We start from the raw sequence: 26,763 nt of genomic DNA, 5'->3' as shown, positions 1-26,763 counted from the left end.
AGTGAGCAGGGTATGCTGCAGGTTTCACTGAGGGATGAGAAGGTTGCTTACAGTTTGGTCAGTGAGTGGGGCAGTGGAGCTGCTTCATCTGGTGACTGTGTTGTTCTTCTGGGAGATTTCTACGCTCACATTGGCAAAGAGACCTGGAGGGGTGTGTTTGGGAGGAGGTTTTCTGTAAAAGCGCGCCACTTTGGGTGTGTATACGTTCCAAGACAAGTTAACTTCTGAAAAAATTTATAATTTCGTGGTTTTTTTTCACAGTATTCACAGCGTGTGAAGGCTATGAGGCTGATAAAGTGTGGATGCACTGTGTCACTCCTAATCAGCACACTCCTCAGGGACAGCAACACTTATAGGGCTTTGGAGCGTGATGTCACAGGGGTGGGCGTGGAAAGGATTTTGGCCTGATACGCCATTTCCGGGTCCAAACAAAGCGCAAGCGACAAAGGAGCGAAAGCACACACAACAGCCGTGGTTCGTACTTGCTGTGTGGTCGGCTGCAATGTTCGATCGCACAACCGGCACAGGAATACGCTTAAAAAGGGTTTGTGTTTTTATTCTTTGCCAATCTGGAAGCACCATGAGGCAGCTCATATGGCGGCGTTACAAAAAGAAGGCGTCCAGCCTGGATAGCAGCCGTGAGACGAGCTGATATCCAGTTCACTTAACTTACCGGACATTTTCATTCCAGTAAGTTCTACATACTGTATGTGTTCATATCACTCTTTATAGCTTAATAATATTATCGTTGGTGGTTTCGGAGGTCATAGAAATTGCGAACCAACATCGAATGGAGTGACTTTGCAGACATGCGTGTTATGTAACGATTCGCTAATTCTTTCGCACAACTGTAGGGAAGCCTGCCTATGAAATGGATGTAATATGTTGCCCGATTATCAATGTGGGAGTTTGCATCAACTTTACAATTATGGACACATAATATGACAATGAGATTTTAGCAGTTCATTGATTAATGTATAACATCAACTGTGGTGGGGGGTGAACCATGGCTATTACACTCGATGCGCTCCAGCTGACTTACCCTGGTTTGAATGATGACGTACTCACAGTTTGGCGGCTTGAAAATAGCCAAATCTGCACCCAGCCGTTAGTAAATTGGATGTGAGCCTCCAGCGACTTGTAATTACGAAACTGGTTCGCAGAGTAAGCGCGTACTCCACAAACAAGATATGTGAAGGTAGGACAGTGGCGGTAAGTGGTCGGGGTCTTTACTCCACGGCCGTATTTCATACGGGTCCACATTTGCGATGCACTCTATTTTTTTCAAGTAGGGGAGACCGGGGATAGTTGTAACATTTTTGACATTTCTATCTGTAAATTGGAGCTCTTTTAAGGTAGTGGATTCAAAATGTAATGCAAAGTATTTACATGTCTCGGCTATTAAATAGTGCAGCTATTTTCTCTGCAGCACAATTACCCATTGCATGGTATGGCCTCAAACACAAAGAGTGAAATGTTACAATTAACCCCATAGTGTGGGTTAGTTGTAACATATCCCGGGGTGAAATGTAACACAATGAAATAAGGGTACTAACAAAACATTAACATGTAATCTTTGTTTATTCAACACATGAATGCACTTAGAGCCATTTATGTAGCTGTGTGTGTGTGTGTGTGTGTGTGTGTGTGTGTGTGTGTGTGTGTGTGTGTGTGTGTGTGTGTGTGTGTGTGACAGAATACAGAAATCTAACTTTGAACATATTCCAACCCCCCAAAAAAGACAAATTCTGGAATTTTCTGCAACTGAATATTTCATTAATTTTGGTTGGTCTTCCTTGAGTTTGGCCTCATTGGCTCAGTGGGCATTATAACCTACAACTCTTGCACCAATTTTGAACATAACAATGAAGCTGAAAAAATGTAGTTGTTCACCAGCACCGCAATTCCATTACTTTTTATCCTGGCTTACCTTGGTGTGGTTTGCAGAGTGCTTCAGAAAGATGAGGAAATCTGTTTCTTGCACCCATCCTGATTTATTTCCACTACCAGTACTTCCTACTGGTCCATCTCTGACACAGAGGTCTGCATAATGTATGTGTGGGGAACACAAACAGTGGAGGAATTGTGTTGCCAATGTCATTAACCACATATACAAAGGTGACCAGTGAACCTCTCTCTGCTGATGTCGTTGCCCCAACTTGTTTAATATAAGTTAAAGTAAAAGTGTGGTAAGTTGTAACATCTGCATTATTGTTACAACTAACCCAGACTGTTGCTGTTACAACTGACCCAGACTCCTATAGCCATGAACTCGCTAACATTACAGCCAATGGCTAAAACATTAGCACTAAAGACCTACACAGAATATATCCCCATAGACATACAAATAACATAATTTAAGTTTGATGAGTTTAACTGCAAAGCAGATAATGCTATTAGAAATTGAAATAAAGTAGAAAAACTTACTTTTTGGCATACAAATTACTTTTTTTCATGTTAAATTGTCTGTGTTTGACAAAATGTGCTGATTTTTCACATGTGATAGCAGAACTGAGTTGGGCATGCACAGGATGAGTCACATAATTTGAAACTTAGCCCTGATTGGAGAAATTGGAAGTGTTACAACTGACCCACGTTACAACTATCCCCGGTCTCCCCTACCGCCGCTTCGCCTCTGGACGCAGTCGGTCTCTATATCATCTGTTTTCTTTTGAGCTGCTTTTAACCGTGTTTCTTGTCGTCGTCGTTCCAACACAGTGTGTTTGTTTTGATTTGTGGCGCCGCGCTCCCACTATACATTGCGGCGTGACGTCAACTCCAAAGCCCTATAAGGTGTTGAGACCCCACAAGCAGCTGCTAGAACAAAGTCACTTCCCAAACAGAAGCAGAAAAAGCCATCATCCACCCTACACACCACCCATATCCTGGGGACACGACACCTGCGTGTATGGACCTCTGAAGAGTCGCAGCGTGATCTCAACTACCTACAACACTCACTGCCATCACACAAACACTGTGAAGCACAGCAGACCGTGACTAAGTGTGACACCAATGAATAACAATAAATAATATTATTAGCTTCAAAGGTTTTATCTGCTGAATATGATACGACAAAATTACATTCACACTCAATCAAGAAATACTACAGATGAGTTGGCAGTGAACAGTTTTAATTCAGTGTTTTAGTTGGAATAAAGGCGAGAAAAAATGAATGCAACAAACTTAAAATGAACCAGTGTGAACTCACATCAGTTTGGCACAACAATCCACATTTACTATGAAACATAAACTGAGTAAAATTTAATGTCTCAAAATATAAAGTTTTCTTTTTTTCTAATTAAATTCCAAAGCAGTCATCAAAGCCTCATACTGCATATTTTATGTGGGTCCATATGTAAAGGTCCACTTTCATGATTGTTCTGAGTTACAGCAGTTTTTCACATACTGCAGTTCGGTACATGAACACTGAATTTCATGTTCAGGAACATGAACCAGTGGATGAAATTCATTTCATGCTGCTATGAGTCTGTGTTGCTATTTAATATCTCAAACTATAAACCAGCACACTCGTCAAACAGACTCTCCAGATTAAAATAAATGATCAGAGCTGTGGACAGACGATCTCAGGCTTATGTTGTTCGCCAGCCGGCACTGGTTTACTTTTTTAAACTCTTTCTTTGGACAGGTGATTTTGGCCTTCAAGAGTTTGCCAAGTGAGACACCAGATATCTGCTCTGTGACTTTAATAACTGAAAACAGATAAATGTTGAAAAGCTGAAGGAGGCTTGGTGCAGTTCAACCTGTGTCCACTGAGCGGCAGCAGAGGACCAACTGCAGACCGTAAAAGCGACAGAAGCCAAACATTTTATCCAGCTGTCATTTTTCCAAACACACTACGAACTGATTTGAATCGACGTGCATCTGTAACATGCCTGTGACCTTTCTCTCCAAATAAACTAAAACTTGTATTTCTCAATTTAATTCTGGCAAAAAGAGTAAAGTCTAAAAAAAAGGATAAAATAACATTAAAAGGTGATGGAATATTATTAAAACATTTAGTTAACGACAGTAGCAAAACAGTGCAGGTGTGCAGCACAGCACACAGATTGTCTGAACATATGCACTATATACGTGCATGTTGCACTGTGGTGTTGGAGCTGCTCTATGCTACAGTTAGTTTAGCTTTAGATTCTAGCTGTTAATGAAATGGGACCAAACGGAGCAGCAAACTGAGATGAAACATTTATCTCCATAAAACAAACAGTCCAAAGACCACTGGATGACATCACTGTGGTTTCATCCTGTCACGGTTCTGGCTCGGTTCGACCCGGCATTTTGAGTTTATTATGTTTTCGTTTATCTCTTGAATGATCGTTGTGTTACCTTTGTGATTTGTTGGTTACTATTTAAGTTCCATGTTTCTGTTCACTCGTGGTTAAGGATTTGTGTCATGTTTTGTGTGAGTTTAGTTCTGCGTCCTCGTGTAGTGATCGCTTGTTTCCTGTTTTATTGTGAAGGTCTGTCTCATGTGAGTGTTCAGTTTTACCTCTCGTCTCGTTGATTATTCCCAGCTGTGTGTTATTCCCCTGTGTTTCTCTGCGTGTATTTTAGTCGTGTCCTCTGTCATTGTAGTTGCTGGTCTGTCTGTGTATCTGCCATGTTTCATCCGTGTGGTCCCTGCCGGCATCATCATGTACCATTGTCTTCCTTCCTTTATGTTCAGGTTCAGGTTCGTGTTCGTGCTCAGTAGTTTAGTTCTCCGTTTGTCTCTCTTTATTTTCGTGTTCAATAAATCACCTTCACGGCTGCCTGCGTTTGGATCCTCCTTTTCCTTTTCCACACGGCTCTTCTCAATCGCCGTGACACATCCATCTTTTACATACTAAACAAATGAATGTGTGCTGGATTTAAAGTAAGAAATGCACAGAATGAGAAAACCCAAGCAAAGCATACAGAGCCTGTATCTACTGACCCTGCGGCGTTTAACCCCCTTGCGGTCACAAGTGTTGTTCGTCTTTTATAGTTTAGTTCAACCCTTTTATCAGTAACAGATTGGGGTTTTTTATTCAGCTGACTTCATTATGTTGGTACCAGTGTCTTGTATTTTAATCCACGTATGTGCCAGAACCCGATTTTTCTACTTGTGACTAACTTGTTTATCCAGACTGTTTAAAAGGTGTTTCCATGTCTACTGACATGGCCTTAACTGCTGATTATTAGGTCAGGGTTAGAGAATATTTATTTGTGTAATGCAGCGTTGCCCCAATTACAAAGACAGATGGCCTTTGTCTGACTCAGCTGGTCTCACTGAGTCTAAAACACAGCAGGAGGACGACAGAACAAATAATCAGAGTTGGAGAGAGGGGAGCAAAAGCTGGAGTGAAGAGGAAGAACAAGGAAGGTCATTTTAGGGCAGGAATTACAAAAGAAGAAGAAATGTTTGAGAGAAAAACTCAGTTGTACATAATGATGTTAATTTTTAGTTTAGTTTCACTCATTTGAACTGCAAATATTTTAATAACCAAAAGGCCTCTGTTGGCCAAGAACAAAAAAGTTCTGGTTGATTGAAAATGTGAGAGAAAATGACTCTTTGTAAACACTTTGTCTGCACTTTTGGTCTCAGTCACTAGTTTAAAGTCTTATTGAGTACAGCAATGATCACTTTGTAAGTTATGGTCTGATTGGAGTCAAAAAGGCTGCCAACTGTCCAATGACCATGCAGCGTCCTTCAGTTTCATCTGTGCTTGTGGCGTCTGATTTCAAGCATGGTGACAGGAATAAAGGGGGGGTCATGATTTTAGAAACACTGTTTAATTGGAGCATAATATCAAGCTGGGATATTGATCTGGTCAATGTGTGTGTGTGTGGGGGGGGGGGGGCTAGTTTCAATTCTCCAGGATGGCACATGAATACGTGCCATTGCCTGAAGGTTTGCTGTGTCTCCCAACAGTCTGAGGAGCATGGAGGAGATTCCAGCTGGCAGGCGGTTACCCTACGAGAGCTGGACAGAGCCATAGAAGGCCTTAACCCATCAGTGGGTCTGGTATATACTCTGTACAGGATGAGCATGCCCAGAGCTATAAAAGGAGCTCCAGCAGGCTGCTGGTGTGAATGTCTCTGACCAAACAGATAACTTCATGAGGGTGGCCTGAGGGTCCAATGTGCTCTTATGGCCCCTGTGCTCCTTTTTTGGCACTGTGGAGTCCGAATGGCATTTTGCCATAGAATACCAGAATTGGTGCCCTGTTCTTTTCATAGTGACAGCAGGTTCACCCTGAGCACATTCAGAGAAGCCACGCCTGTAACATCCTTCAGTGTGATCAGCTTGGTGCTGGTCAGTGATGGTCTGGGGAGGCATATCCATGTTGGGAGACACAGACATCCTCAGGCAACAACATCCTGAATGGCATTAGGTATCAGGGATGAAATCCTTGGACTCACTGTAAGACCCTGCGCTGATGGTTCCTGGTTTCCTCCTGGTGCATGAGAACGTCCGGCCTCATGTGACGAGAGTATGCAGGCAGTTCCTGGAGGATGAAGGAATTAATACCACTGACTTTCCCCTGCACTCGCCAGACCTTAATCCAGTCGAACACCTCTGGGACTTTTTAGTTCATCTGTCCAGGAGGTCAACGATGAGCTCTCCCTAAACATCCCTTGTCTCATTAGAAGCATGCCCCAACATTGTCAGGCATGCAAACAAACTGGTACTTTTTGGAGTTGCTTCAATGAAATTTCAGCAAAACAAACTAACCTGCCGTTGATTTTTCGGGTGTCTTTGAATTCAGCCCTCTTGATCATTTTATTTTCCATCAAACGATGTGACGCCCTTTAGTGCCGAACACGTTGCCCAGTCCATTTCAGTAGAGAGATCCTGCCTGATTTTTCTCCCATTGAGATTTTTTGAGCAGTGTATATTTGCTTGGACTACACCCTACTGTCTATTGGGGGCTCAGTGCCATTTCTCTCAATGCCATTGGATGGGAGCATCAATAGGGCCGGAGTTTGACTGTAAGTACAATTTTAATGTCCTTGTGACATAATCAACAGTCAACGGGACAGAAAGCGTACACTACAGACAGGCAGAGCTAAACATAAAAAGCAACATCCAATGGTGGTTAGAAAGTAGTCCAAAGTCCAACAAGCAGATGTAAGAACATCAAGTCTGGGACAAAGGCTATGTAAGCACACAGGATGTCTGTAGTTTCTCACTCCTCCAGGTGATGGTAGTCTCAAGAGCTTGAACAAAGAAAGCAGACGGACGTCTTTAAGTTTGTGGAGATGTTTCATCTTTAGCCTAAGATGCTTCTTTGGTTCTAAAAAAAGAAAAGGTGGAGAGTCAACTTCTTTGTTTGTGTGTCTCTTGTCTTTGGATCTAGACATTTAAGGGTTCTTTCGTGGTTTGTCTGTGTTTATGTCTCAGTCTGATGTCTTTCCCCCTTAAATCTAATCCTTTTTTCTCATTTAAATCGAATTGGTTATGAAACATTAATGGATAAAAAAAAAATTGATCCTGGACAGTAGGCTACTTTTCTTTAACTATATTTTTATTCTTCAACATGTCCTTTGTTTCATTTAAACATTTTAAAAATGTTGAACTTTTATCCAGCTCCGCTTTTCATGTGATCCATCCGAGTGCTGGCACAGTGAGGATGAAGAAGTGCTCGGATGTGTTGACCCCGAGCAGCAAGATAACAGGTGAGACTGACGCAAACGGATCTGATTTCCACTTCAGTGTTTGTTCTGCTGAGAGTTTAGATAAAGTGTGTGTGTGTGTGTGTGTGTGTGTGTGTGTGTGTGTGTGTGTGTGTGTGTGTGTGTGCTGTAACACACATAAAGTTAATATTTAGTGTTGTGAAATGCATCACAAATGTGCCAGAGACAGAGTGAGAGAGAAACCCGGGAGCAGCCTGCGAGCAGGACGCAGCTGCGAGGCACCGATTCAGCTTCATTCAGCACTGACTTTTTGTTTTCATCTTCATCTTCATCACCACCATCAGCCATGTCAGTTCTTCCTCTGCGGGTGAAAATGCTGCGACAGGTCTGGAGGCTGAAGGGCGTCGTGATTCTCGTCTGCAGCCCGTTCCTCCTGCTGCCGCTCGCCGTCAGCACCACGGTGAGACGCTTCACTGACCAGTTTAACCCACCAGTTTACTGAGAGGTGACCAGTTCACTGAGCACTTTAACTAGTTTTCATGAACAATGACTGGTTAAAGTTACCAGTGAACCAATGTACAGGACAAACTCATTTTAACCTGTTAACTGACAAGTAACCAGTTATACTTCCAACTTTACTGAGTACTAGCTGTCCTGAATAACCATCTCACAGAGAAGTGCTCGGGTTAGTACTAACTGGTGTAAATAACCAGTTTATGGCACAACAAAGAGTCAGTTTGGCAATGCAGCCTAAAAGTCCCAAACAGATCACCTCCAACCTACCAGTGTAACATAAGTGATCTAAATATCAAATTTGAAGAACGATGATTAAAATAATTTAATTACAAAATTATTATTTTCTGTTTTTTTTATTAAACTGAACACTAACCAGCTCTCCTCCATTCTTGCTACTGCTGTAGCTTCTGCCGACTTTGCTATTTGTGAACTAGTGTAGCATAGTTACAGGTTTAATGAGCACTTATTGGTCTAAATATTACCAAGAACAAACTTTCAACCAATCAGCACTCATCTAAGTAATCTGTTTAAATAATCAGTTTTCTGAAACAGTGACCAGTTCAAGTTATTGATTTACACTCCAGAGAACAAACCTGTTTAATCAAGCTGTTAATGAGAACCTGCCAGTTTAAACTGAGCAGCAACCAGTTTAAATAGCCAGTTTTCTGAGAAATTACCAACTCCAGTTAAGAGTTTACTGAGCAGTTTATTAACTAGTACATCCTAAAAGTTTCAGAGCGTGTTTGAGCAACCAGTTTAGTCTAAAGAGATCAAGTTTCCCGAACAATGACCAGTGAAAGTCACCAGTTTATCAGGACAGAGACGAAACTGGTTACATTCACCTGGTTTTGATCACTAACACATCAATAAGTGCTGTTTACAAGCGTTTGAGCACTAACCAGTATGAATGGCCAGTTTACTGAGACTGTAATGCAGCAGTGAACCAGCCTAACTGATGTCATACCCGTGTGTGTTTAAAATGACCAGTTTTCTGTATGATTAGTTAAAGTTAGCAGTTTAGTGAACACGTGAATAAATACCAACATAAACTCAGAGTGTGAAAGAACCTCTACGATCGGACAATCAGCCTTGTGTCGCTGTTTCATCATCGTTTTCTACTTTATTTTGATCTCAGTTTTACACAAGCATAGGTGTCAAACTCTGGCCCGCGGGCCAAATGTGGCCCGCAGCCTAATTACATTTGGCCCTCGAAGCCACACCAAATTACTATCAGAGCTGGCCTACTGCTATACAGCTAATATATATATTGTTTAGTATTAAGCTTTGCTTGTTCCATATTCAGTTTTCCAGCAAAACGTGTCCATAAGAAAAGATTCATTCTTATATCAGGAGGAAGATTTTGTTTTTCAGTAAATATTAGCGTTAGCCCGCGACTTTGTTCCAGTTGTGAATTTTGGCCCACTGTGTATTTGAGTTTGACAGCCCTGCACTAAAGTGCCTTTTACTCTTTACTGGGTTTGATTTAGAAACCAAGGTCAAAATGAAGACACGGGAGGTAGCTAATATTTTGCTCTCCTCAGGTGTATTAGTTAACCTTAGTTAGTTAACCTTTGAACCTTTGTTCTGATTTGCGCTCAGCGTGAGCTGAAAAACAACAAACAGCAGATTTTCTGGAAACGCTGAAGTTTTGTAAAAGTGTTCACAGCAGAGGCGTTCCTAATAATCTGCTCTCAGATAAGAGCTCATGAAAGTTTGGAATAACTGCAGCTGTGTGTGTAATAGAAACAGTGTCTTTGTTTTCCTGTCACTGGCCGTTGTGAGCTCGATGCTTCGGTGATGAATAACCTGAGCGCTGCGCTGATGTGCAGCCGCTGCGTGTTTGCACAGCAGCTTCTTTCACAGTTTCTTGTCACTGATTGACAAACAGACTGCAGACGGTCTGAAAGGTCACGGAGACGCTCTCTGAAAACACAGAGTGCATTTCTACAAACCTGAGAAGACTTTGGGGGGTTTATTTAAACTCATTTGAAAATGATTTCACACTGTCGTGTATTTCACACTCCAAACATCTCGTCCACTTTGCAGTTTTTAGGCGTTTTCGTGGATTCCTGGTAGTTTTTCGCAGCAGCTCTTCGTCACTCACACAGCAGTCAGTCCGGCCTTTGCACAGGGCAGCTGGACTGTTGGCAGGTCGAAGGCTGCTTGGTGCCCGATGTGATCAGGACTGATGCAATCAGATTATTAGAGATTAGGCCAACCAACAGCAGGGGAGCTGAGGGAGGTGAGAATAGAGCCAATGAGTTGAATCTGTTTTTCAATAGATTCGACACCACAGTGTCTGCTCCCACCCCCACAACCTCACCTGCAGTCAGCCTGGAATCCAGAGCCACACCACTGTGCCAGCCTCTCTCTTCACATGTTGCCTCCTGTGAGATTCCTGACACCCCTCCCCCACCCATCACCTTCACTCAATACCAGGTTGAGATGCAAATGAGGAGACTTCACTCAGGCAAGTCTGCTGGACCAGACGGAGTGAGTCCCCTTGTCCTCAAGGCCTGTGCCCCCCAGCTGTGTGGAGTCTTTCATAAACTGTTTATGCTGAGTCTGAGTCTGCAGAGGGTCCCGGTGATGTGGAAGACATCGTCCCTCGTCCCTGTACCAAAGACGCCTCGTCCCAGTGGCCCCCAGGATTACAGGCCCGTGGCACTGACCTCCCACATCATGAAGACCCTGGAAAGGCTCATCCTGGACCAGCTGCGACCCATAGTAAGACCACATCTGGATCCCCTTCAGTTCGCTTATCAGCCTCGTCTCGGAACTGAGGACGCCATCATCTACCTGCTCAATCGTGTCTACACCCATCTGGACCAGCCGGCGAGCACTGTGAGGGTCATGTTTTTTGACTTTTCCAGTGCTTTCAACACCATCAGGCCGACCCTCCTGGGTGATAAGTTAGCAGCGATGCAGGTGGATGCTTCTCTGGTGTCCTGGATTGTTGATTACCTGACAGGAAGACCACAATATGTACGTCTCCCACAGTGTGTGTCTGACAAGGTGATCAGCACCACAGGGGACTGTCCTCTCCCCCTTCCTCTTCACCCTCTACACCACAGACTTCAGCCACTGCACAGAGACCTCCATCTTCAGAAGTTTTCTGATGACTCTGCGGTGGTTGGATGCATCAGCAGGGATGATGAGACAGAGTACCGGGCTGTGGTCGACTCCTTTGTCACGTGGTGTGAGCAGAATCATCTGCAGCTCAACGTGGCAAAGACCAAGGAACTGATCGTGGACTTCAGGAAGACCAGGAAACACTTGACCCCTGTTTCAATCCAGGGGGTCAGTGTTGACATTGTGGAGGACTATAAATACCTTGGAGTACACATTGACAATAAACTGGACTGGGCTAAAAACACCACAGCACTTTACAGGAAGGGCCAGAGTCGTCTCTATTTTTTGAGGCGACTGAGGTCCTTCAACATCTGCCAGAAAATGCTGAGGATTTTCTATGAGTCTGTGGTGGCCAGTGCGATCCTCTATGCTGTTGCATGCTGGGGGAGCAGGCTGAGGGTCGCAGATGCCAACAGACTTAATAAACTGATCCGTAAGGCCAGCAATGTTGTGGGGATGGAGCTGGACTCCCTCAAGGTGGTGTCGGAGAGGCGGATGCTGTCCAAGATAAAGACAATGTTGGATAACACCTCCCACCCACTCCATGACATGCTGGTCAGTCACAGGAGCTCGTTCAGTGAGAGACTGAGATTACCCATGATGCACCACTGAACGACACAGGAAATCTTTCCTGCCTGTGCAACTCATCCACTTAACACACTGTATACTGCAACAGCTACACGTTTCTTTTCCAGCTATTTATTTATGAGTGACTTATGTATGTATGTATGTATATATATGTATATATTGTACTATTCTTAGTTAGTGTATTGTCTGTCTTGTCTTAATGTTGGTTTATGTTGATTTATAATGGAGCACTGTAACAAAAAATAATTTCCCCCAGGGATCAATAAAGTATTCTGATTCTGATGATTCTGATTATAAAATCCCTCCAAAGATTGAATTAAATTGTATTTATATACTGCTAATGTACAACAATGATGTCACCAAACATGATATTATCAGATAAAGAAATATAAAGAAATTACAATATCTGAGAGACATCCTCTATCAGCAGTACGTGGCAAAGGTGAGGAAGAAGAATCCAGTTTTGACAGGAAGAGACGTCCAGCAGAGCCAAGGGGCAGGAGGGGCAGCCGTCTGCAGCTGGAAAGGAGAGAAAAGAGGAGAAAGGCTCAATGCATCATGGGAAGTTCCCAAACAGCTAATAACTGCCAGAGGTTTCTTCCTGTTAAAAGGGAGTTTTTCCTTCCCACTGTTGCCAAAGTGCTTGCTCATAGGGGGTCATATGATTGTTGGGCTGCACCTCCTCAGCACGCCAAAGATCCGGGTCACACGGCACCAAGTTGTTAAAATCTCCCAATTCTTTTAATCTTTGGGCTGAAGGAAGGACAATACTCGGTGTATAAATGCTCAATCAACAATTCTTTATTTCCATACAATTCAACAATCAGAGCATTACAGCGTCCGGACGGGAGAGATGCCTGCAGAGGGTCAACAGCATGTCTCAAAATGGTAGCAACTTTCACAGACTTTTATAGCTAGTAACAGCCCCCCTCCTTGTCCTAAAAGCTGCATCTTCACATGTTTTTCTAATTCTTAGCGAGCCTGGCTCCTGACCTTGCCTCCCTGTCTTTCTGTGTGAAGTAGGAAGGGGGGTAAGGAATGTGGTTTTATCTCTTCTCCCCAGACACCAAGTCCCCTGCTTACAACCTTCTTCATATGATTCAGCAATAAAACATTTCAAGAAAACAGTGTAAGACATTCACAGCCGATCAAGGATACAGAGTAATGCACACTTTATCTAATGAACTACAAAATGATTATGTTTCTTTTATTCAAGAGTATAATAAAGACTAAACTACATACATAGCACACCATCAGAACTAAAGGATAATATATGGCCTACAGCTGTTAACCTAATTTACTACATTGACTACTGGTCATAAAATGGCATATGTTTAACTACTAGTCTCAACACTCTGTATCTATGAAGCGCCTTGAGGCGACTTATGTTGTGATTTGGCGCTATATAAATAAAATTGAATTGAATTGAACAGAATAAATAACGAAGTCACCTGATCACAGGACTAAAACCTTTATGAAAGTTTGGAGGGTGAATGAATGAATCAGTCCTCTGAAATACAACATCTGGATGTAAAGAAATAACATCTGGTGTGGGATGTAAAGCTGCTATTGGGGAAACAAACACAACGAGTTAATGAAAACACAACGAAGGAAATCCTTAACCAGTGACAGCAGGGTCCACGTCTGAGACTTTAGTCACGTTTCCCAGACTTGCTCACAGTGTTATTGCAGGTTTCATTGTCTTTCACTTTGTTTGGACTCAGTGGGTCCTGTCAGCAGACTCCCAGCAGCCTCTGGGGCTCTGCTCATAGAAAGAAATACAATCTTTCCCCTCATCGTCACGCACTCTTCCCCCGTCTCCTCAGAATTACAAGTTTCCACCAGCTCGATGTATGGAGGTGGGTACAGTACTAGTAAATCCTGACACGTGTTGGGTTCAGCACCTTAAGCCCTCTGAGTCCTGATCAACACATCTCCTCTTCTACAACAACAACTTCAACGTGTTTTTACAGTTTTGGGTATCGACAGGCTGGAAAGTGAAAAGAGCGTCACGGTTTAAACCTGACAGCTTAGAGGTGTGTGATCCTGCTCCAAGCCTCAGTTAGACAGAGTTTGGTTAGATTAATAGACTCGAATAGAATAGAATAGAATAGAATAGAATAGAATAGAATAGAATAGAATAGAATAGAATAGCCCTTTATTGTCATTGCCCATGTAACACAGTTGTGGGTGCTCCACACCAACTGTGCCAGATTAAACAATAAATAGTAAAACAGCAAGAATAAATAAAAAACTGAGAAATACATACAAATATATTTAATATTTAAATGTCATTCAGACACAAAAGCAAGAAGAGAGCCGAAACATTTCTATTTGATAATTAAGCCTTTGATTCATCTGCTGACTCTGTGCAGCAGTGTCAGAAACGACTACAGCAAAACCATAGATACTAATTTCCTGTGCGTTTGTTCCAAAAACAAGCAGAGGCTGGAAGTGAGGTCATGTCACAGCACACACTCTATTTTCCAAAATATTTCAGTGTAAAAAAAATAAAAAATTACTGTATTACAAACCATTCCTACCATTTTGTGGCTAAATAGACCTCAGTAAAGAATAGTAAGGTGCTCTGAGAGGTCCCGTGGGGTAGAAGAGCACGTTTACCTTTTAAGTCTGTGTGTTGGAGAGCCAGCCATCCACCCAGACCTCCTCCCTTGGGGGAGGGGGGTGTAAAGTAAGCTTACATAAATATCATCCTTGCTGAGCTCAACATGTGCAGTGAAACTGGACTGGATGTTTTCTGTTGGCAGCAAAGTGCTGGATGAATTTTCTTTTGTCACAACGAAAGACTCAAAAAATGCGAGTAACATTTTACTAATACACAGAGAAGAAAGCTAATTGCAAAAACGTGGTCTGAGCGCTAGCACGCTACTGCGTAACACGTTACACCTGTGAGATCAGTCACGGTTACACGTGTCCATTTGAAGCATCTGTCTGAAAGTTTTGTCTGTTTGTTTGTTTGTTTGTTTGTTTGTTTGTTTGTTTGTTTGTTTGTTTGTTTGTTTAACCATCATTTATTCTGCAGAAGCTTAATAACAGCCACTGGAGCATTAGCGCCCTCTGCTGTATTATACGAACACTACGTTAGTGCATTGAAACACCCATTTGTTCACATCTTGTGGATGTTGTGTTAAAGCTGCAGGTTTCAGGTTACATTTTGACCTGGACGTGTTTTCTGATGTGTGCATAGGAGGCAGCCTGTGCTTATGTCATAGCCCTCATGGCGGTATATTGGTGCACGGAGGTGTTGCCGCTGGCGGTGACAGCGCTGCTGCCAACCATCCTTTTCCCCGTCCTGGGCATCATGGAGTCCAAAGAAGTAAGACCGTGCACATACACATCGTATACTACATCTGGTACTACAACTTTACATGTACATTTATACAAATAATGATACCGAATTATCAAACTGATTTTTTTTTGTCCTGCTGCATGCTAACTTTGTATTTCCATTATTTTGTCTCCTCCTTGTTTTTGTCCAGGTGTGTATGCAGTACCTGAAGGACACCAACATGCTGTTTGTCGGGGGCCTGATGGTCGCCGTAGCCGTCGAGCACTGGAACCTCCACAAACGCATCGCGCTCCGGGTGCTGCTGATAGTTGGAGTCCGACCTGCCCTGTGAGTCAGCTGAACCTAATCTGTCCCCACAGGGCTGCAGTGGAAGCCGATCACTTCCCCTGTTTCTCAGGCTTAATCCAATCCCTTCCCCTCACAGGTTGATGCTGGGGTTCATGGGAGTGACGGCCTTCCTGTCCATGTGGATCAGCAACACGGCAACCACCGCCATGATGGTTCCCATCGTCCAGGCCGTCCTGGATCAGCTCCACAGTAACGTAGACCCTGAGCATTCGGCCAAGAGTAAGAACAGGAGTGAGGCACTACCTCAGGAGCATCAGGAGAAAACCATCAGCATCCTTCAAGCTGTTAACCCAAACATGATGGAGATAGGTACGATGTAGGCTTCTGGCATATAGCTACTTTCTAACCACATGGAAGCGATGCCAGAAAAAGCATTCCTCTAAGGTACTGATAAAGTACTAAACGTACTGCATTACAAAGACAGTGGAGCACCTGTCAGGTTGGTCTATCACAGACTACATGCTAGCAGTTTTGTGAGACAGGTTTTAAAGTGGCCTTATTCTGCCTTTCCTTATTTTCTCTCATTTAACAGAACATTGAGGTAGTACAGGTGCTGCCCCTCAGCAGGCTTCCAAAAAGTGAGCTGTTAGAGAGGGTGGCCTTCAAGAGACGCTTATTTCAGACTTACCATAAATTGAGGGGGTGCATGAGTGGTCAGAATAATAACTGTGAATCACGAGGAAACTCTGGTCAAGACCCTGAATACAAAGTACAGAATAGGTCCTCGTTCAGGGAAACAGTCAGGCTGAGTCTGATAAAGTTTGCTTGAATGAAAGCATTAAAGAAAGGAAAGAGGAAGAAAAGTCACTTTGGTATTGATGTGAAAACCCTAAACATGTCGTCACTAACACTGCATGAGACAGCTCAAATATTCCTCTGTAGTCTGACCCCGAGGTATTAACTTATAGGTTTGTTTTCAGGTCTGAATCTATCAACCCAAACTCAAGGCAACTCAGAGAAAACCAGAGACCTACAAGACAACATGTTGCCTGAGCATAAAGTGGTGTCACTGGGTCAGATGGATACAAAGGAGATTGTCAAACCAGCACCACAAGACAAACCTCCATCAGACAGCAGCAGCAGTCCCGGTAAGTCCACAGAGGCAAGGACACCTGACATCTATGGGAAACAGACAGATGAGCAGATACAGAAATCACCTTGAAGAAAAAGCTGTAATCAAACGTTTTTGTTTCTGAGTTAAGTGAGTCACAACCTTTGGACCAACTGTCCAAATGGCTGAAGTAGCCTGAGGGAGGAATGCTTGTTCTGTCACTGTTAAAGAAAAGAAGGTCATCGAAGGAATCGTAGGGCCTCTCAATATTTGCAACTTCAGAATGTTCCAAACAAAATGCTAAAGTTGTGCCGCTGTACAAAACCGGGGATAGACGCCACTTCACAAATTACAGGCCTGTTTCTTTACTACCACAATTCTCCAAAATCCTAGAAAACCTGTTTAATAAACGATTAGACAAATTCTTAGATAAATATAAATTACTCTCTGACAGTCAATATGGATTCAGATCAAAAAGATCAACATCTCTGGCATTAATCGAATCAATTGACGAGATTACAAGTGCTATAGATCAGAAACAGTATGCAGCTGGAGTATCTGTGGATCTCAAGAAAGCATTCGACACAATCAATCATGACATATTAATTAATAAACTGGAACGGTATGGGATCAGGGGGGTTGTACTGCACTGGTGAAAAATTATTTATGTAACAGGAAACTATTTGTGAAGCTGGGTGTCCATTCCTCATCATGCTTGTGGTGTTCCACAAGGCTCTGTACTGGGTCCAAAGTTATTTATTATTTATATAAATGATATTTGTAAGGCATCTGATATATTAAAATTAGTATTATTTGCAGATGACACAAATATTTTTTGTTCTGGGGGGAAAATAAGGAGCTGCTGGATACAATTACATCAGAAATGTGCAAAACTGAAAAATGGTTTAACAGGAACAAACTATCGCTAAATCCATCCATCCATCCATCCATCCATCCATCCATCCATCCATCCATCCATCCATCCATTCGCTACCTCTTATCCTTTTCAGGGTCGCGGGGGGGCGCTGGAGCCAATCCCAGCTGTCTCGCTAAATCTAAGTAAAACTAAAATAATCTTATTTGGGAATTCCCTTAGAAAGGCACAAGTGCAGATTCATATAGATCAGGGGTCCCCAATCCCAGTCCACGAGGGCCGGTGTCCCTGTAGGTTTTAGATCTCACCCTGGGTCAACACACCTGAATCACATGATTAGTTCATTACCAGGCCTCTGGAGAACTTCAAGACATGTTTAGAAGGTAATTTATCCATTTAAATCAGCTGTGATGGATCAAGGACACATCTAAAACCTGCAGGGACACCGGCCCTCGTGGACTGGGATTGGGGACCCCTGATATAGATGGTGTGGAACTGAAAGAGTTCTTGAACATAAGTTTCTTGGTGTGATTATAGATGATAAATTAAACTGGAAGTCTCATATAAATCATGTACATAACAAAATTTCAAGAAGTGTCTCAATCTTGAGTAAAGTAAAACACATTCTGGACCACAAACACTCCACATTCTCTATTGTTCCCTGATTGCACCGTATTTGAATTACTGTGCAGAGGTTTGGGGCAATACTTACAAATGTTCGCTATCATCAATCTTTATATTACAAAAAAGGGCCATAAGGATAATTCATAAAACTGGTTACAGAGATCATACAAATCCACTATTCTTAAACTCAAAAAATTCTAAAATGCACAGATCTGGTTCATTTTCTCACAGCACACATTATGTATAAAGCAATAAATAACCTGCTTCCTGACAATATTCTAAAAATGTTTTCTAGAAGGGAACGGGGACACAATTTGAGGGGGGAATTAAATTGAAAACATCCTCGTATCCGTACAACATTAAAAAGTTTCTGCATCTCTGTGTGTGGAGTGAAGCTGTGCAACAGACTAAGTAAAGATATGAAGCAAAGTCCGAGGATGGCGCAGTTTAAACAGCGGTTTAAGGATGTTGGTTTTTACAGCGTACAGGGAGGAGGTGGAGATCTGAGCGGCTGTTCTTGTCCAATACTTTCATGTATCATATCTGTAGGTTGTGTATCCTTTGAGGTGTTACTGGGGTTATTGAAAATGTGTATATAAATGTGTATGTATATATGTATATATGTATGGGATTATATGAGCTTATGCTTCTTCCTGCTCCTTTTTGAACATGAAAGTTATTTGTAGTTGTGGTTGCTCGTTTTCCTTTTGTTTTGCTTTGTTTCTATGTTGTTGTACTTTTTCAACATGTTCACAATAAAGATTTAATCAATCTATCTAAATGAGTCCAAATCAGAAATAAAGAGTCAAACATAACGTGGAGAATACATTCAGATAAATGTGAGTGTTCGCTCAGTAGCTGTTGTGGGTAATAGGTTCATTGGTTAACACTGTTAACTGTTTTCAGCGGTCGTGACCGTGGAGAGCAACTTCTGTCAGATGGAGCTGGAGGAGCTGAGTGACGTGGAGGAGGAGACGAGGAGGATGAGTAAAGGCCTCCTACTGTCGGTCTGCTACGCCGCCAGCATCGGAGGCATCGCTACCCTGACAGGAACCGGGCCAAACCTGGTCCTCATCGGACAGATGAACCAGTACGAACTCACAGCAACGGCACCCACATCATGTGACCACGTGTCCTGTGAGGCCTGACTCTCAACTTCCTGTTTCTTCCTCGCAGGCTCTTCCCTCAGAACGGTGACGTGATCAACTTTGCCTCCTGGTTTGCCTTTGCTTTCCCCACCATGGTGCTAACGCTGACCCTGGCCTGGTTCTGGCTGCAGTTCCTCTACGTGGGCTGCAAGTAAGTCATTCACCAAAACACAACCCCAACATTACTGTGACATCTCCCACAGCTCCCACAGCTCCCACAACTCAACTTTACAGTTACAAACATGATTGGGTTTTTTTGCTTTTGTGCACCACAGCCTGAGGAAGACGTGGGGTTGCGGTGCGGTCAAGTCGCAGAAAGAGCGGGCAGCATACCAGGTCATCAGGGACGAGCATTCCCGTCTGGGACCCATGAGCTACGGAGAGTTCAGCGTTCTGGCACTTTTCATCCTCATGGTGGCGCTGTGGTTCACACGAGACCCGCGCTTCATGGACGGCTGGGCGACGCACATGTTCAACTCCAAAGCTGAGTGAGTACCAGCGAAACCTTCATGAGTGCTCGCTGCTGAAGCTGTTTTAGTGTTTTGGGCGGTTCAGAGAGCGGCGCAGACCAAACCCAAATCAGTCACGTCCTCGTGCGTGGCTCCGCCCAGATCTCCACCGCCATCTCAGCCTTTTAATAAAGCAGACTAACTGAGACTCTGAGGGCCCAGCCTCCTCGGCCAACGAGCTGTGACCGGCAGGTCACTGACACCTGCTCATCCAGTGTTACCCGCTCGGCCGGGTCGGCGAGCTCTCGGCTTTAACAGCGCTCAGGGTCGGAGGGTTTGCTGCAAGCTTTCTGCCAGTGTTACTTTAGCAGCAGGAAGCTGTAACCAGGCGACGAACATCACCCAACAGAATAACATCTGAGTTTCACACAGGAGCCGCTCTATTGGTCAAATAGTGTCATTAAAAAAAGACCAGATTACTTCCTTTTTAAATTACGTCCTGTTTTATTTCCAAGGTGTGTTTTTTTTAAAATGCACTTTTCTTGTTCTGGTTCATGTTTTTAGATGAATCTGCCTCTCCACGTTATCGTAACAACTTTCTAAGCTTGTAGTTTATTCATTTGTTTATTGTGTTAAATGAAAATATAAGAATTTGGATTTAAGTCTCATTTTCAAACTGAAAGTAGATCTTTTGTGAAGCACTGGAATGATCCTTTAAAGGGGTGTTTTGAGTTTTTTTGAGCAGAAACTCTGAGGTCCAACTTTCACGTGTTCGTCTCTGTTCCTGCAGTAATGTGAGATGGAAAGAAAGGGCCTGCCTCGGGGCAAACTCCCAGAATAAACAGGACTCAGAGGCGAGGAACAAACACTGGACGTGTCCTGGGTACAAATGCTGGACTTTAGTGTCACAGCTGCAGCTTTGACCCGTGTTACACAAATGCAGGAGGCATGAACTGAGCTCACCTCCACACCGCACATCGGGCCTAGTTAGTCTGATTTTTCTTTCAATTAAATGTTATTATCTCAGCTTTTATTATTCAACCCTTTCAGCAGCATTTGCATGATTAGTTTTTGTGAATTAAATTTTAGTGTATCAGCTGGTGATACTGGACTCACTGGTTTCCAAATTAGGTTAACCATGTATTTAATCCATTAGATTATATTAATAGTTAGAAGCTTTTCCGTGTAGTCGGTTCTTTGCCTGCAGCTGCGACTCTCTGACGCCTGCACAGTGTTCGTGTTGTTGCACTTTGCAGAGTTTCTGCGTTTGAGAAAACGTCCAGAACAAAATCACAGAAACAAGCAGCAGCCTGAGGGTTGTCACGTTTATTTGCTTCGCTTCTGCAGTATCAGAAATCATATATGTCTGACTGTATGTGAGTATAGCACAAGCTCATAAATAAGGAAGCAGAGTCTGTCTGTCTGACTCATACAGGAAGATTTTTAATCTGTAAATGTATGTTTTGTAACTCTGAGACGTTAAAGTTGACTTTAAACCCCGACCAGCACCACCACAGCTAAACACACATGCGTATTTAACCATGTGGGAAATTGGCAACACATGACATGACTTTCCTGTTCATTCATAAACTCCCGGTGGGGTCACATGACCAGCGAGAGTAGCGCAGACGTCACGCATCGACCTGTTTGTTTCTGTCGTGTTGTTGTTAAGGCCGAGACGGGAAATAAAAAAATCCTCAGTTTCTGAGAAAAATGTGAGATTTAACACGTAAACAGAAACATTTAGAATATTCAAAAACATCAATAATCAGTTTAACTGAGAAATACAACAGCTTTGGGGGGTTTTTCTTGTCACTGAATTCACAGTTTAGTCCCATCAGAGCGTTTTTCTCTTTGGAGCATGAATGTGGAGACAAAGTCTTGAAGAAGCTTCCAGAAACCGTGAGCTCGTGTTCAGAGCTTTCATCATAAAACACGTTAAAATGAAGAAACAGCTGGATGGCAGATGTTTGCCCTCTGTGGACTGAAGCTTTAGGGTTTTGTTGGAAAGCTTTTTCAGACTTTTTCCGATTTTTCTCCGAGCGGTCGCAGTTCTGGATGTTACTGAGCATCAGTTTGCAGGTTGCTGATGAAGCGAAGGAGCATTAGCCTTCAACTTTTCAGCAAAGATGAAAAATATCAATATGCTCCCAAAGAAACCTGCGAGTCAGCAGGTCTGTGTCCACCGATGAAGGCTGCAGGAAAAGCTCATAATTATTTTTATTATTGTCATTATTTCTTAGACATGAGGACTTTTTAACTCCCTCTTCCGTCTTAAGTGAAAGCCCTTCAGCTGTCATTGACTCTGTTCACCTCCCGTCTAATATCGACCGCTGAGTTCGTGAGAAGGAGTTTCACCACAGCCGGAGGTTTGGTATTTGCACACACTCAGTGACCATGCAACCACTGGGTTTATGTTTCTACATCCACCTCCTGTGAGCTTTGTACTTTTTGACCTTTTAGGGGTTTCAGTTATTTGAAATACTGATTTGGAGACAGGAAGCAGGCCGTGCCCTGTGCCTGGTAACATCTGTGTGGAAGCAGTCAGCTGCAGGCAGACTCTGAGATCTGAATGTCTTGTTTTCACTGAAGGAAAATTCCTTTGTTGCTGCACAGTCATTGATGACGTAGTTCACTGTAGATATTTATTATAGTTATAGTTACTGAAAATAGTTGCTGCTCATGTTATTGTCAGGCTGTGACATCAGCTGAGGGCGACTGCACGTCGACTGTAAACCTGTGTAATCAGGAAACATTTCAAAATCCTCTGTTTGCACAAACCAAAGGTCCAAGGTAACCAAAACTAGACCCCTCCCCCTTCAACACCAGGTCAGGTGATTTGGCTCCTGTGTCTGACCCAGACCTGAGTTCAAAGTATTGGTTATTGTTTATAAGTCATTAAATGACCTGGACCCTGAACACACAGCTGGGATGTTTCATGAATACAACCCTGGGATCAGGCATTCACCTGCTATGCTGTCACATCTTCTCCTCGGCAGATTTTAAACAGAAGCTGAACAGTGTTCCTCTTTCAAAGCCCCGTGACCGACTGTAGTGTTTAGAAGGTGCTAGAACCTGTTGCTTCAGTCGCAGGAAGCAGCAGGAGGCTCCGAGTTTTGTTATTCCTGTTACAGAGAATCTTATTTGCACTTTGACCGTGACATCGCGTAATGAGTCAGTGAATAAGCATAACCATTTTGCAAAAGCTACCATGGTGATCTTGCCAGATTACAGCACAGCCATTAGAGTCCCAGATGTTCGACTCAACATAACTCTTTAAGGCTTTAATCTTCCCGAACCACCTGTGGTCTTTGGAAGTGACAGTATCTAGTTTGTTGTTTGATGCTGAGTGGATGAAAGTAGATCCTGCATTGAGCTCTCTCTCTGTGTCTGCAGGTTCGTCACAGATGCAACCGTTGCCTTGTTTGTTGCTGTTTTGTTGTTTGTTCTTCCCTCCGAGCCGCCGCGATACCTCTGCTTCTGGAGGCGCTCCGACACAGGTACCACAAACACACAACATGTGGATGGGACACAAAGGCAATTTATGTTCGTGATTTAAATTGTTCGTTTGATCCAATTAGAGTCTCAGGTCTCTCGAGGCCCCGCCCCTTCTCTGCTCACCTGGCAGGTGACTCAGAAGAAGATGCCCTGGAATATTGTCCTGCTGCTGGGAGGCGGCTTTGCTTTGGCCAAAGGCAGTGAGGTAAAACCTTTGAAGAGTAAACAAGGACCAATAAGACAAATCGCTCCACCAAGTGCACCACAAGGCTTTTTTACTACATCAGCCTTGATTTATAGTTGCTGACACTTCAAAGACATTTACAGATTCCGGCCTTCTGTTACATTCTTTTATGCAGCCTTAGTTTGTATATTTTTAGAAGGAATAAACTAAAAGTACATTTTGAATAGCCAAGAGAACAACACAACTAAGACTTTGTGAGTAAATGAAAATGACGCTTCTGCTCTGTATGGGCACAGTGCAGATGGTTTGATGAGATTAAGTAAATCTTATATATATTTTGGAAAAGTGAAGACACCAGATGGAGTTTTCATTCAAAGTAAAGACCACAGAGAAACCTTTGCTTTCAGACTCAGACTGAAGTCCGGCTTTTTCTTGTTGGTTTTTCAGGAGTCGGGTTTGTCGCGTTGGCTCGGTGATCAGATGACGCCGCTCCACTCAATCCCTCCATGGGCCATCGCCATCATCCTCTGCCTGCTCGTTGCCACCTTCACTGAATGTGCAAGCAACGTTGCAACAGCAACTCTCTTCCTGCCCATCCTGGCTTCCATGGTACCAAAAACACAGCCAGCACAGACTATATTTGTTATTTGCAGATGTTCCTACAGATGTTTCATATCATAAGGTGACCCTTGAACCACTGACAGACTTTTATTATGATACATCTAAACAGGAAGTGTTGAAATGTAACAGGAAAAAAGCCATTGAAGCCAGCTTATGGGTAAAGTTGATGACTCTGTTGTTTTCCCAACCCAGTCCCAGTCCATCAGCTTGAACCCTCTGTACGTGATGATCCCCTGCACCCTCAGCGCCTCCTTCGCCTTCATGCTGCCAGTGGCCACTCCACCCAATGCCATTGTGTTTTCCTCCGGTTTCCTCAAAGTGTCCGACATGGTGAGTTCTTCATTTCTTCCAGTTGGAAAGAAATAATCATTCTGATTCATTATGTCATCATAGCCCCCCCCCCCCCCCCACTGTGCCCCCTACAGGCAAAAACAGGGGTGGTGATGAATATCATCGGCATCGGCTGCATTAGTCTGGCCATCAACAGCTGGGGTCGGGTCATGTTTTCTCTGGACACTTTCCCCTCGTGGGCCAACGTCACTGCACCCGTATAGGAGCAACATCCTCCCACATCTTTATTTATGCACATAAAGACCTTTTCAGATTTGATCTTTCAGCTCCAGCATCTGGCATTTCCCAGCCAGGAGTTTGTTTTTTATATTCGTGTTACACCCACAAGAAACATCATCTCGATTTTGTTGTTTGTGTCATTGTGCGTGTACACGTTCTAGTAAACTGTCTACAAAGTAGTAATAATGGCAATTAATGGACTTCCACACACAAGCAATGTAGTCGACGTTACCTTTGGTGGATTGAAAAACTAGATCTACCTTTATATGTTTGTACAGATGGTGTAAGAGAAATACACACAAACTGAGGTCACAGTATTCGTTCTTAGTGTCTTTAAAGCAATCTTAGGGCCAGACAACAGTGACAATAAGTCCCCAAGTTTTAAATAGATTCTCAAAATGTTTTCTGAGCTGGACTGTGGACTCTAACTACAAACATTCACATTCCTGTTGACCCTTTAATTTAAAAAAAGAACTCTTCAGTGATAATAATAATAATGGATTGCATTTATATAGCGCTTTTCGAGAACCTCAAAGCGCTTTACAATTCCACTATTCATTCACTCTCACATTCACACACTGGTGGAGGCAGCTACAGTTGTAGCCACAGCTGCCCTGGGCAGACTGACAGAAGCGAGGCTGCCATATCGCGCCATCTGGCCAACACCAGTAGGCAAGTAGGGTAAAGTGTCTTGCCCAAGGACACAACGACCCGGACAGAGAGCCCAGGGATCGAACCTGCAACCTTCCGGTTACAGATGCGATTCCCAACCCCCTGACCCACGGTCGCCGTAGCCATGATCTGTCAGTGCGCCCCAGGGCGGCTGTGGCTACAATGTAGCTGCCATCACCAGTGTGTGAATGTGTGTGACTGGGTGGATGACTGGATGTGTAAAGCGCTTTGGGGGCCTTGGGGACTAGTAAAGTGCTATACAAATACAGGCCATTTTTACCATTTTACCATATTGATGAAAATTTAACAGCTGAAAGAAACCTGAATTTCAACAAAAAAAAATCACCGGCTTTTAATTTGAAACATCTGCAGAAAGCTGACTGTCAGTGGTGTAATATTATTTTGTTTAAAGGCAGTGAAACAGAAGAAGCTGTGAAGAATGAGAGGATGAAAGCACAGTGTGAGGAATGCGAGGAAACCACGGAAACATGGAAGAAGTTTAACAGAGGGTGAAAACAGGATGATTATAAAACACTTAGTGTTGTCTGTAAGAACCATGTCATTTAAAATTGTTCTTTTTGTTTGAAGTCCTGATATTTATTTGCTCATCATAAATGTGTGAAACTGCTTGTTAGCAGGCGTGCCACCGGGCTCTGTTCCAGGTCTGCAGTTTATGTTAATGAGACTGATTCTTCTGCAGATGATGCTGTATTAAAACTTTCTTCCAGATTGCTGGTCTTTTATTTTCTTTGTGATTATTTCACTGTTGGAGGACTGACTCTAGCACAGCTGCAGCAGAACTGTACTGACTGGGAAAATTCCCAGTGAAGAAACTATTTTCCCTGTGAACTGGAATTATTTGAGCATAATTACTAAATATGTTTCGCATTTTTAAGGTTCATATTTAAACATAATAACACCATTTTTATGCGAGCTGATGAGTGTTCTGTATGTACATGACGTTTCAGAGTTTTGTACCATCTTGTTGACAGTTTTATTTCATATTAATAAAAATTGATCTTTAAATGCAGCTTTTGTAAATTCTGCTGTTTTTTTTTTTAAACAAAAATCTTCCAAAATGAACTAAAGTTAGAACAGAAACAAACAGAAGCTTGGACTTGATGTCCAAAACGTCTGTTTTATATTGAAGTGATATCAGCTGAAGTTTAACTGATGCCAGTGTAGCTGTTGCTGTTCTGAGAGTCTATTGTGCAAGTGGTGTGATATGCCCATGTAGAAAGGACGGCACTGCAACGCTGGACTTGCCCTTACTCTGGGCTCCCTCTTTATTCTGGCAACTGGTACAAAGAAAACAGCACACAGTCTTCATTAACAATCTGCAAAGCAACTGCAACATTCAGTTCACCAGCTTGGGAGTTTTTTTCCTTTTCCCTTTTCCAAACATAACACTTAACAAATGACTAAGATATATTTATACAACACAACATCAACAAAATCTTTCTTTTAAAAGTTCTAGCTGAAACCAAACTTGTGATCGTATAGTAGCAATATTATTTATTTATTTTTCTCCTTTTTCCTAACCAACAACAACAATAACATA

At 42.9% G+C, this 26,763-nt stretch overlaps 1 protein-coding gene across 1 annotated transcript; it reads left to right on the top strand.

Moving 5' to 3' along the window:
- The first annotated feature begins 7,831 nt into the window (after positions 1-7,831).
- Positions 7,832-26,232, top strand: slc13a5a (solute carrier family 13 member 5a). Its single transcript, XM_086308043.1, has 13 exons — positions 7,832-8,077; positions 15,062-15,190; positions 15,354-15,490; positions 15,588-15,820; positions 16,432-16,599; positions 18,967-19,150; positions 19,237-19,359; positions 19,484-19,696; positions 23,054-23,157; positions 23,239-23,360; positions 23,787-23,948; positions 24,153-24,290; positions 24,386-26,232. The coding sequence occupies exons 1-13, from the start codon at positions 7,832-7,834 to the stop codon at positions 24,512-24,514; spliced, it is 2,088 nt and encodes a 695-aa protein (XP_086164169.1). The 3' UTR covers positions 24,515-26,232.
- The last annotated feature ends 531 nt before the right edge of the window (positions 26,233-26,763 follow it).

Source organism: Aulonocara sp. 'chitande type north' Nkhata Bay, linkage group LG10 (genome assembly GCF_057382095.1).
Source record: "Aulonocara sp. 'chitande type north' Nkhata Bay isolate Kocher_YH1m ecotype deep benthic linkage group LG10, A_spYH_male_GT1.1, whole genome shotgun sequence".
NCBI classification, from domain to species: domain Eukaryota; kingdom Metazoa; phylum Chordata; class Actinopteri; order Cichliformes; family Cichlidae; genus Aulonocara; species Aulonocara sp. 'chitande type north' Nkhata Bay.
The sequence above is the reverse complement of the archived record's forward strand: the minus strand, read 5'-3'. Positions and strand labels throughout refer to the sequence as shown.

Bases quoted from the DNA above. Each gene is read 5' to 3' on its own strand.
- slc13a5a (XM_086308043.1), top strand. From the start codon at position 7,832: ATGTGCCAGAGACAGAGTGAGAGAGAAACCCGGGAGCAGCCTGCGAGC. The intron at 15,191-15,353 runs GTAAGACCGTGC...GTTTTTGTCCAG, and splicing joins GCATCATGGAGTCCAAAGAA to GTGTGTATGCAGTACCTGAA. The intron at 19,151-19,236 runs GTACGAACTCAC...TCTTCCTCGCAG, and splicing joins CTCATCGGACAGATGAACCA to GCTCTTCCCTCAGAACGGTG.